This window comes from Scyliorhinus canicula, chromosome 15 (assembly GCF_902713615.1).
Source record: "Scyliorhinus canicula chromosome 15, sScyCan1.1, whole genome shotgun sequence".
NCBI lineage: Eukaryota > Metazoa > Chordata > Chondrichthyes > Carcharhiniformes > Scyliorhinidae > Scyliorhinus > Scyliorhinus canicula.
The window spans coordinates 23,217,812-23,230,721 of NC_052160.1; the positions used below are offsets into that span (position 1 = coordinate 23,217,812).

General features: G+C 42.8%; 1 protein-coding gene across 1 annotated transcript in view; it reads right to left on the reverse strand.

Moving 5' to 3' along the window:
* Nucleotides 1-12,910, reverse strand: part of LOC119979047 (transformation/transcription domain-associated protein) — a 213,511-nt gene that overhangs the window by 55,249 nt on the left and 145,352 nt on the right. The window contains 5 exon segments of the mRNA XM_038821026.1: nucleotides 3,166-3,253; nucleotides 3,256-3,265; nucleotides 3,742-4,010; nucleotides 8,145-8,340; nucleotides 10,903-11,094. Coding sequence (XP_038676954.1) covers nucleotides 3,166-3,253; nucleotides 3,256-3,265; nucleotides 3,742-4,010; nucleotides 8,145-8,340; nucleotides 10,903-11,094 — 755 coding nt within the window.

Genomic DNA, 12,910 nt, shown 5'->3' on the forward strand with positions numbered 1-12,910 from the left:
GGAATATATTCAGGCACAGCAGCTCCAGCGCTTTGACAGCTCAACTCCCAAGCAAGGTTACAAATTTAAGCCCGAGGTTCCTGATCAACGAAGCTTGCTTGCTGCAGTTGAGTGAGTTTTGTCAGTTCCCAGCAGGAGTGCAAGATAAAGTGGAGTTAGAGATGCAAGGCTTTACATGGCTGGGGGGGGGAGGGGGGGGGGGGGGGGGGGGGGAGGAGAGAGAGAGAGAGTAGGAGAGAGAGAGAGAGAGAGAGAGGAGGAGGAGGAGACAGAGAGAGAAGGGGGAATACACACAGGTTATAAATAAATCTGTCATTGACCTGCCCTGCTTGTGCTGTATCTCTCACTAGGTAAACTGGAAGATGCACTCTCAGCTTTACTGAAAGGTTTTGCAGTCCAGGTTCATTCCTCTCTCCATGCTGGATTACTCGAGGTTTATGAACATATCTCAGACCGGAAAAATAGGAAGGCCCTTCCCCTTAAAACTACCCACGTCCAATGCTTTAATAATGATCAAGGGTGGCATTTAATATTATCCAGAGCGAGAGGAGTGCGTGCCAGAGAGGGAAAAGGTAAAACTGAGCGAATCCAAAACGACTCTTTTTTAGTACATAAACATTCACAAATTAATTCACAATGGGAAATAGTTAACATAGAAAACATAGAACATAGAAACATACAGCACAGAACAGGCCCTTCAGCCCACGACGTTGTGCTGAACTTTTATATCATAGAATTTACAGTGCAGAAGGAGCTAGATGAATTTTGTCCTAGATGAAGAACAAATTAATCTACACCCCATCATTCTACCGTATTTCATGTACCTATCCAATAGCCGCTTGATGGTCCCTAATATTTCCGACTCAACTACTTCGACAGGCAGTGCATTCCATGCCCCCACTACTCTCTGGGTAAAGAACCTACCTCTGACATCCCCCCCTATATCTTCCACCATTCATCTTAAATTTATGTCCCCTTGTAATGGTTTGTTCCACCCAGGGAAAAAGTCTCTGACTGTCTACTCTATCTATTCCCCTGATCATCTTATAAACCTCTGTCAAGTCGCCCCTCATCCTTCTCCGTTCTAATGGGAAAAGGCCTAGCACCCTCAACCTTCCCTCGTAAGACCTACTCTCCATTCCAGGCAGCATCCTGGTAAATCTCCTTTGCACCTTTTCCAAATCTTCCACATCCTTCCTAAAATGAGGCGACCAGAACTGCACACAGCACTCCAAATGTGGCTTTACCAAGGTTTTGAACAGCTGCATCATCACCTCACGGCTCTTAAATTCAATCCCTCTGCTAATGAACGCTAGCACACCATAGGCCTTCTTCACAGCTCTATCCACTTGAGTGGCAACTTTCAAAGATCTATGAACATAGACCCCAATATCCCTCTGCTCTTCCACATTGCCAAGAACCCTACCGTTAACCCTGTATTCCGCATTCATATTTGTCCTTCCAAAATGGACAACCTCACACTTTTCAGGGTTAAACTCCATCTGCCACTTCTCAGCCCAGTTCGCATCCTATCTATGTCTCTTTGCAGCCGACAACAGCCCTCCTCACTATCCACAACTCCACCAATCTTCGTATCGTCTGCAAATACGACCATAGTGGGCCGGATCTCGAATAACGACGAGTCCGAATACAGGAGGGAGATAGAGAACCTAGTGGAGTGGTGTAACGACAACAATCTCTCCCTCAATGCCAGAAAACTAAAGAGCTGGTCATCGATTTCAGGAAGCAAAGTACTGTACACACCCGTCAGCATCAAACGGGGCCAGAGGTGGAGATGGTTAGCAGTTTCAAATTCCTAGGGGTGAACATCACCAAAAATCTGTCCTGGTCCACTCACATCGACGCTATCATCAAGATAGCACAACAGAGCCTATACTTCCTCAGGAAACTAAGGAAATTCGGCATGTTCACATTAACCCTTACCAACTTTTACAGATGCACTACAGAAAGCATCCTATCGGGCTGCATCACAGCCTGGGATGGCAACTGCTCGGCTCAGGGACCGCGAGGAACTTCAGAGAGTCGTGAATACCGCCCAGTCTATCACACAAACCTGCCTCCCATCCATGGACTATCTACACCTCCCGCTGCCGGGGGAAAGCGGGCAGCATAATCAAGGATCCCTCCCACCCGGCTTACTCACTTTTCCAACTTCTTCCATCGGGCAGGAGACACAGAAGTCTGAGAACACGCACCAACAGACTCAAAAACAGCTTTTTCCCCACTGTCACCACACTCCTAAATGACCCTCTTATTGACTGACCTCATTAACACTACACCCTGTATGCTTCAACCGATGCCAATGCTTATGTAGTTACATTGTATATCTTGTGTTGCCCTATTATGTATTCTCATGTATTTTCTTGAATTTTGTTTAATTCCCTTTTCTTCCATGTACTGAATGATCTGTTGAGCTGCTTGCAGAAAAATACTTTGCACTGTATCTCGGTACCCGTGACAATAAACAAATCCAACCCAATCCAAATTTACTGACCCACTCTTCAACTCCCTCATCCAAGTCATTAATGAAAATCACTAACAGCAGAGGACCCAGAACTGATCTGTGCGGTACGCCATTGGTAACTGGACTCCAGGCTGAATATTTGCCATCCACCACCATTCTGACTTCTATCGGTTAGCCAGTTCGTTATCCAACTGGCCAAATTTCCCACTATCCCATGCCTCCTTACTTTCTGCATAAGCCTACCATGGGGAACCTTATCAAATGTATTACTAAAATCCATGTACACCACATCCATTGCTTTACCTTCATCCACATGCTTGGTGACCGCCTCAAAGAATTCAATAAGACTTGTGAGGCAAGACCCTACCCCCACAAATCCGTGCTGACTATCCCTAATCAAGCAGTGTCTTTCCAGATGCTCAGAAATCCTATCCCTCAGTACCCCTTTCCATTACTTTTGCCTACCCCCGTATTTGCATTCCCGTACCAGCCTCCCCGGACAGGTGCCGGAATGTGGCGACTAGGGGCTTTTCACTGTAACTTCATTGAAGCCTACTCGTGACAATAAGCGATTTTCATTTCATACCACCAAAGAAAGACTAACTGGCCTGTAATTCCCAGGGTTATCCCTATTCCCTTTTTGAACAGGGGCACGACAGTGTTGTCACATTGTTACATACTTATTAATCTGAGCAAGGAACATCCCTTTCAGCGCGTAGAATTCAGCTGTCATCTCTTTTGTGAAGTTACTTCAGATTGTGGATTCATAACTTCCAAACCCTGCACGGAACAAAGTTGTAGATGAATATGTGACATACTGATCCATTACTAAAATTCTGGCAAAGTTGTCTTTAGAGAAAAGAGAAGTACAGGATCCCCAGAGAGCTAAATTAGTGACCTTTTGTTGATCAAGCTCAGAACCCGCAGGTGTACTTGACGGTTTTGTAGCTCACCAGACAATCAATTATTCTTAATAAGCTATTGATTTTGCTGTGCAGTGATTTAGAAGCAGCACAGGTGTTTATGAATGCTTCAGATTCCCTTGGGTTACATTCCTCCACACAATTGTAGATCATAACTATCAAATAATTTCTGTCAGAAACCACTGCTGTTCAATTCAAATCTACAATTTGTGGTTTTTTTGGCTTACTTTAGTCGCCGCAGATAAGACAGTGGCCTCCTCCCCATTCCCAAATCGCGCCACAGATAACAACTCATGCGCTCAATGTGGACTTGTGATCCTTCATGTTGCCTACCTGCATACACTCATTCTTGCCCATAACTCCAGCCTGCTGGAGGTAGCACTTGACCTGCTGTCGAATCTTCTGAAAGCAGTCCACGATGGGCACGGTGGGAATGGTATGGATACGACTCAGGATATCAAGGGCCACGTTCACCAGGCCCTGCTTACGGGCGATCTTCCCGTACTGGATGATAGCTGAGGCAGAGGCATGGACTCCCAGCATGGCGTTATTTGAGTTGGGGTCATGCTGAGAGCTGTTTTCATAGGCTGCCACACAATCGCCTTTGGAGAAAAGAGAATTAAAATAGTCTATTATTTTCAAATTTGAGAGGGGTGGGGCTGGGGGAGGGGGGGATGGGAAAGACCAAGATTGTTTTGAGGCCTCACGTAAAGGCATTTTTAGAAAAGGTGCTACATTAGGGCCCAGTGACAACCAATGTTCTTTTATAAGATGAAATCGCAATTTTGATCGAATTTTATTTCGCTGGATTTGGTGCAAGATCTATTTCCAGCCACTTGATACTGACTGAAAATGTTGGGCTGACATTATATGTGGGGACATTTTCAAAAGACGTGAATCTATCTAATGGTGGTAAATGGAGATGAGTAACATAGAACAGGACTAGGCCATTCAGCCCACTGAACCCATTCCTTCAATGACTAATAGAATTGAACGAAACTGACATTTTTATTTTTCAAGTGCTCAATTATGTTTGTAACCCATACTTTAGCAAAGGCCAACTGATGAGAAACATCGCGAATGGTTCAATCCATGAAAAACTGGATACAGTTTCACTCCACATCCGGCATGGGCATGATGAGCCGAATGGCCTCCTTCTGTGCTATAACTATTCTATGGTTCTATGATTTTGAAACTATGGAAAAAAGGGCAAAGAATCTGATCTTAGCAAGGAGTATATGGAGCACTCCTATATATATTTTTTTAAAAGTCAGAATTCTATTTTACAGATAGGCCGAAGCCACAGATTTACAAACTTAAAGGCTGGCCCCGGGTTAATCCAGTCACCCCAATTTACAAAGTAGACCACAATTCTTATAACATTACACAAAAGAGGAATAGTTAAGCACATGGAAATGCTTTTGAATTTTAGCAGGGTTTAGCCACGAGGAGAGGAGAGAGAGTGTGTAATTTCTGTGCAAGTCTTCACAAACATTAAAATGAGCTCAAACCCAGAGTCACTGTGATTTTACAAACTCATTTGTTCCCTACCTGCTTTCAGTTTCTGTAAAGATCAGCTGCAGTCCGTCCCACTGAACGAATGGAAATGCGGAAAAATAGCAAATTTCCTGAGTGTGCTACGGTTAAACTCTAATTAATCACAGCTTCAAATCTTACTGCAAACTTTTTACTATTTCATTTTCGCAAGAAGGGACATTTAACTAGTCTACAACATTATTTGCAGAGGGAAAAATAAGAACAGGAATCGGCTGTTCAACTCCTCGGGGCCGTTCTGCCATTCAGTGGGTTTGATATGCACCTTAACTCCATCTAACGCCACCCTGGCTCCTCGCCCTTTAATACGCTTTGCCTAACAGAAATCCATCAATCTCAGTTTTGAAATTTTCAGTTTCCCACCCATCCCCCCAGTTTCAATCGCTTTGTAGGAGTTCCAGATTTCTAGTGCCTTTGATATGAAGAAGAGGAAGTCTTAAAACTTATTCTGCAACTTTCCCCACCATTGACTCATCCCCACAACTCTTCCCGCTTCGTGCCTTAAAGCTGCCCTTTACCTAATAAAAGCAAAATACTGCGGATGCTGGAGATCGGAAATAGAAACAGAAAAGGCTGGATCAACCCAGCGGGTCAGGCCGCACCTGCGGAGAGAGAAACAGAGATAACGTTTCAAGTCCCCACCTTTCTTCTTCTGAAGACTTCAGAAGAGGAGTCATGCAGACTCGAAACGTTAACTCGGTTTCCCTCTCCGCATGTACGGCTGGGTTTATCCTGCATTTTCTGTTTTCATTTCTGCCCTGCTTCCAAACATTGCCTCCGCTCCGTTGCCTATAACAATAGGCTAACTCACCCGTGGCACTTTCAAACATCCTTACAGGAGGCAACGCATTTCCATTCAGTACCTGCCCAAACCGTTCCAGCTGAGAACCGGAGCTTAGCATGTTGAGCAGTACGGACATAGCACCACAAATCCTGCGTCAATAAGTCAAAACGCAAAAATGTGCTGTTCCACTGGTATAATTATATTTCCACCATATCAGAAATAAAGTAGCAGCATTTAGTTCTTGCATTCCCTATATCACAACAGTGACGACACTTCCAAAGTACTTCACTGTCGTAAAGCGCTTTGAGATGCCCTGAGGGTGTGAAAGGATCGATAGAAATGCAAATTTATCCTTTCCTTTCATTAAGTAATGCTTAACAGCTTAACATAAGTAGCACATGTTGCAAGTCAGTTTTTTTTAAGCTCAGTTACCATTTTCATTTGTGTATAATAATAATCTTTATTAGTGTCACAAGTCGGCTTACATTAACACTGCAATGACGCTACTGTGAAAATCCCCTAGGTCCTACACTCCAACGCCTGTTTGGGTACACAGAGGGAGAATTCAGAATGTCCAATTCACCTAACAGTATGTCTTTTGGGATTGAAGAGAGGAAACCGGAGCAACCGGAAGAAACCCACGCAGACATGGGGAGAATGTGCAGACTCTGCACAGACAGTGACCCAAGCGGTGTGAAGCATCAGTGTTAACCACCGTGCCACCCAAACACAATTCAACTTCCTTCCAAAAATGCTGAACAAAATTTGAAAGCTAAACTAACATTGTACAGAGAACACACATGATGTGTTGTACATGCTGAGTGGACTACAGGCACAGCATATTTTGTTCAAAACAGGATTAAAATGTTGAAAACTTCTGATAGCAATTTATCACAATTAGTTTTGCGACCTGATTATTAATTTAACTTTATATCCAAATTAATTTTAAACTTCCCCAATCTTTATCCTTAAATTAGCAGAACAGATTTACTCAAACACATACCACATTTGATAATTCAGCTATTTTAGTCCTAAAAATAATTCAAGAAAGCTCACCACAACTTCTAGTTCATGCAAGACTCTGAAAAGTTGCCAAGCCTTTTAACAGTGCTACAGCAGTGAAGGGTGGTCATAGCTTCACCATCATTACTACAGAATAAGGTGGGCTAATGTTTCAGATCAGTGAAGAGACGGAAGGGTTTCGGGAAGGAATTCCACAGCTCCAATACATAGATACATAGAAGATAGGAGCAGGAGGAGGCCTTTTGGCCCTTCGAGCCTGCTCCGCCATTCATCACGATCATGGCTGATCATCCAACTCAATAGCCTAATCCTGCTTTCTCCCCATAGCCTTTGATCCCATTCTCCCCAAGTGCTATATCCAGCCGCCACTTGAATATATTCAAAGTTTTAGCATCAACTACTTCCTGTGGTAATGAATACGTAATTAAAATTCATAGCACTACATATTTATTATAATCTCACCCTAATAGGGTACTCCATTTTTTATTTATAAAACACAGTTGACTTCTAGATGTGTTTGAAACATGATGCATACAATCATGTTCAGGATGATAGACCTGTTGGGCCAAATAACCTGTATCTGGGCTGGAAATACTATGTCCTCCCACAAGTCCTGAAAGATGTGCTGTTAGGTAATTTGGACATTCTGAATCCTCCCGAAGTGCACCCGAACAGGTGCCAGAATGTGGTGACTAGGGACTTTTCACGGCAACTTCATTGCAGTGTTAATGTAAGCCCGCTTGTGGCAATAAAAGATTATTAAATTAATATTACGTATGAGTGGGCCTATCAACCTTACATTGCCAGAATATAGGAACTGGAGGATGTTATTGTGTCCCCTGAGCCTATTCCACCATTCAATTAGATCATGGTCGATCTGTATCTCAACTCCATTTACTCACCTGGGTTCCATGTACTTTGATATTCTGGACTCTAAAAACCCTATCTGTCTCAGTTTTGAAATTCTCAATTGACATCTGGGCAAAACAGCTTTTTTTTTTGTGGGGACAGGTGGTGGTGGCGGCAGGAAGGGTGGGTGGGTAGAATTCAATCCTAAATTTACGCAAAGTTTTCGATCAACAAATGCTTCCTGACGTTGTCACTGAATGGTTTGTTCTGGAATCCCAGCACCGCTTCACTCTATTTACCCTATCAACACCATTAATCATCTTGAACACAAATGATCTGACTGACATAAATTCTTACATTGCACCAAAATCAAAGTGCACCCACTAAATTCATTGCAAATTGTTGATACATCAACGTTCAGTAACCAGGAGATTAAACCAGATCCCGTCACAATGCAGTGTTAACATTGTACATCAGTAACATGCTCACAAGTAAAATACATGTTGGCAGGTGCATCAGGTCATACCTTGATAATGATGCTGCCTCCACATGAAGATGCTGCTCCAGTGAGAAAGGTCGTCAGACACTATGGGCAGACGGTTCCGCCAAGTCTTCACCACAGTCTTCATGTCATGTAAGCTTGTATTTCTTCCCAAATTGGCAGGCTGCAAACCAGCATTTATTTGAGCAGCTTCCTGCAGTTCAATAATTTGCTGCGCCGCCTATAATTTGAACAAAGATTTCATCAACATTAAATTGTAATGAACAGATGCACCAGTCCTGTCCGAATGGCAACTGTAAGCAGAAGTGGACCAGGTAGTGGTGTGTGTGACAGCGTTCATCACACCCAACCCAACACGTGAGAGCCACATACAACAAATGGTAACAGCAGACCTCATCAATAAACATGCTTATGTGTTAACAGCATACAAAACAGAAGGTGATGGCATTTGGCGCCCACAAATGTTCCACTTAATTAAACCTGTGAAATATGCAACATGGTGGAGCTCCTGGAGACTTCTGATTTGGTCCTTTTTAAACTAGCAAGATTGCATTCTTGCAACCTCCTGAGGAGTCCTTGATATACAAAATTTGATGCCTATATCTACTTTATAATGTACATAAGGGGTTGAATCAGCTCAACAAGATAATAAGAGTATTAGACACACATTTTCAGCATTTCTTATTGCTTACAGTCAATGTAAAGGATATATGACAATATACAGTGCAAACCCACAACTTTACAATCTGTCTTTAATTAGGGCAATTGTGGAATGCAATGCCTTACCAACCCCAGCCCAGACCAAATAAAGCTGCTTGAGTATCAAGAGATGCTAAAAGAGATGGCTAGGGAAATTGCAGATGCACTAGTGATAATTTACCGAAATTCACTAGACTCTGGGGTGGTCCAGGTGGATTGGAAATTAGCAAACGTGACACCACTGTTTAAAAAAGGAGGTAGGCAGAAAGCAGGAAATTATAGGCCAGTGAGCTTAACTTCGGTAGTAGGGAAGATGCTGGAATCTATCATCAAGGAAGAAATAGCGAGGCATCTGGATAGAAATTGTCCCATTGGGCAGACGCAGCATGGGTTCATAAAGGGCAGGTCGTGCCTAACTAATTTAGTGGAATTTTTTGAGGACATTACCAGTGCAGTAGATAACGGGGAGCCGATGGATGTGGTATATCTGGATTTCCAGAAAGCCTTTGACAAGGTGCCACACAAAAGGTTGCTGCATAAGATAAAGATGCATGGCATTAAGGGTAAAGTAGTAGCATGGATAGAGGATTGGTTAATTAATAGAAAGCAAAGAGTGGGGATTAATGGGTGTTTCTCTGGTTGGCAATCAGTAGCTAGTGATGTCCCTCAGGGATCCGTGTTGGGCCCACAATTGTTCACAATTTACATAGATGATTTGGAGTTGGGGACCAAGGGCAATGTGTCCAAGTTTGCAGATGACACTAAGATGAGTGGTAAAGCGAAAAGTGCAGAGGATACTGGAAGTCTGCAGAGGGATTTGGATAGGTTAAGTGAATGGGCTAGGGTCTGGCAGACGGAATACAATGTTGACAAATGTGAGGTTATCCATTTTGGTAGGAACAACAGCAAACGGGATTATTATTTAAACGATAAAATATTAAAGCATGCCGCTGTGCAGAGAGACTTGGGTGTGCTAGTGCATGAGTCACAGAAGGTTGGTTTACAGGTGCAACAGGTGATTAAGAAGGCAAATGGAATTTTGTCCTTCATTGCTAGAGGGATGGAGTTTAAGACTAGGGAGGTTATGTTGCAATTGTATACGGTGTTAGTGAGGCCACACCTGGAGTATTGTGTTCAGTTTTGGTCTCCTTACTTGAGAAAGGACGTACTGGCACTGGAGGGTGTGCAGAGGAGATTCACTAGGTTAATCCCAGAGCTGAAGGGGTTACATTATGAGGAGAGGTTGAGTAGACTGGGACTGTACTCGTTGGAATTTAGAAGGATGAGGGGGGATCTTATAGAAACATTTAAAATTATGAAGGGAATAGATAGGATAGATGCGGGCAGGTTGTTTCCACTGGCGGGTGAAAGCAGAACTAGGGGACATAGCCTCAAAATAAGGGGAAGTAGATTTAGGATTGAGTTTAGGAGGAACTTCTTCACCCAAAGGGTTGTGAATCTATGGAATTCCTTGCCCAGTGAAGCAGTTGAGGCTCCTTCATTACATGTTTTTAAGGTAAAGATAGATAGTTTTTTGAAGAATAAAGGGATTAAGGGTTATGGTGTTCGGGCCGGAAAGTGGAGCTGAGTCCACAAATGATCAGCCATGATCTCATTGAATGGCAGAGCAGGCTCAAGGGGCCAGATGGCCTACTCCTGCTCCTAGTTCTTATGTTATGTCCCTGCTATTCCACATCAATACAAGAATCACCATGCCATAAAAAGAAAGCTTACTTTTATGTGCCTGATATGAGCATTTGCAATACAGTCGTAGGAAGGCAAGTAAATAACAGCAAGTGATAAATCTGTCAAGTTAATGATGAGGTAGATTATGTTGCTGTTCTATCTTTCTTTAGATAATCATATCTATCCTCTAATCTGTTAGACTAGTTGCTGCTTTCTAATTTTAAGATACTACTCCTAAACAAGGCATGTGAACATGCTTTTAATTCCTGGTTCATCTGGAAAAATTAAGCCCAATTTCCAATAGGAACAAAAGTTTTCAGACACATTCAAGGACTAACAAGTCGGACACATTGCTGTAAACTCCCAGAGGTATGTGTTGCTGATGTGGCATTCTCACCTGAAGCAATGGCGTATGGACATGCGACACAATGTGTGGGAGTCTCCGCCATTCCCGGATTGCGAGACTGCTGGCCATCTCCACCAGACGCTCAATGAAGTTCAGCTGCTGTTCCTCCGGGTGGCAAATTGCCAAGTAACCTCGGTACATGTTAACCTTCCAAGCCATCTCCTTTGGGCAACTCAGCTCCACCTAAATAGCATTTAAACAAATTGATCAGAGTTCGGCACAACATTTGCTTCTCTTGGTTGATCTGAAAGAGCATGGGGCACGATTCAGGACCACAGGCCCTGATGTAAACTGAAATCTTGACTGAAAGGAGACAGCTTTGTTATATGTCATCGTAGCCTCATGTTGTCAAAGAAAGTCACAGCCCTTTAAGTTGCTCGTATGTTATTACACAAGCCCCCCAGACCTCAAGAGCACAGCTCACTTATCTATTTGTGGTAACCACTAAGTGCACTGTATACTGTGCTCTCTCAAGACCCATCAAAATTAGGAAGAAACTTGGTAGGCGGGAAAGGTCAATAAACATGGGGCACAGATTTAAGATAATTGCCAAAAGGGTATGAGAATTTTTTTTAATGGTGAGCTTTAATGCACTATCTGAAAGGATGGTGGAAGCAGATTTAATAGCAACTTTCAACACAGAACTGGAAATATACTTCAAAGAAGAAAAAATTGATGGCCACGGGGAAGGAGGGACTAACTGAACAATTATTTCTAGAGTTGACACTGATACAGTGGGCTGAAGGGCCTCCTTCTGTGCTGACAACAGATAACAATAATTAACTGAACAAAGCAAAAAGATCGAAAGGAATGTACATGCAAATAGTTAATATGGAGCGGTCAGTCCTGCAAGACAATTCTTCAAATGCTCCTTCTTCACCAAGCGTACTGAAATATAACAGATTAAAATCAGATACCGTGGGGGGTTAAGGCCTTTTTATGCATGAGAAATGTTTAAATTACATAACTGGAGAGGTTGAAATGAATGGGAGCAGGAGCAGAGATTCGCAAAGGGCTAAATTTAGAACCCAAAGGAGGAAGCTACAGCATTCTCAGGAGCATTAGACTTCCAGGCTCCAGGCACACAATACATAATGTAAGCAATGACAAATGGGCAGATGTGTATGCACAGATGTAATACCTCGAAAGTAAAATTATTCTACGGAAATATTTTAGTGTTGCAGTTTTTGCAAATGGTCCCATTACTCCCTAGATTGACATTTACTATAGTTCGTAACGTGCTCAGCTGCCTCAATACAACAGGATACAAAAGGGGTGGGAAGTTACACTCCAGTCATAAAAAGCACTGGTGAGATTGCCTCGAGTGCTATGTTCACTTCTGGGCACTGCACCCGAGGAAGGATATGACCTTGGAGAGAGGGTGCAGTGAAGATTAACGGGAATGACACGGGAAGTGAAAAGGTTAAATTATGCGGACAAGTTGCATTTACTAGTTTTGTATTCCATTGAGTATAGAAGATTATGGGGTAATTTAATTGCAGCATTTAAGATGATTAAAGGATTTGATACGGAGGATAGAAATGATTTCCTCTGGTGAGAGTCCATAACAAGGGGGCATAACCTTAAGATTAGAGCCAGGTTGTTCACCGGTGATGTCAGAAACTAATTCTTCACAAGAGGGTAGTGGAAAATTGGTTGCAGTCAAAGGAGAATAATACATGCAGGATATAAAACCAGAATTGCACCCAATCCCATGGGATTTCCGCAAGGAGTAAACAGTTAAAATTACCCCCAATATATTTCAAAAGGCAGAGAGGAAATCCACAGCAACATGGTACTGAATCAGAGCTCGAAGGAACAGACTTTAGTCTTCCGATTGAGCTGAGTTATTCACAGAACAAAGAGGTTTTGGGACACAAATAGTCCGCAGATACGTAAAAAAGCTTTTTATCATGGTTTGGGAAAAAACAAATAATGGAAACTTTCATGCAGCAGTACAAGCTCTCCTTAAAACAAAATACCACAGCTCCAAAACGTG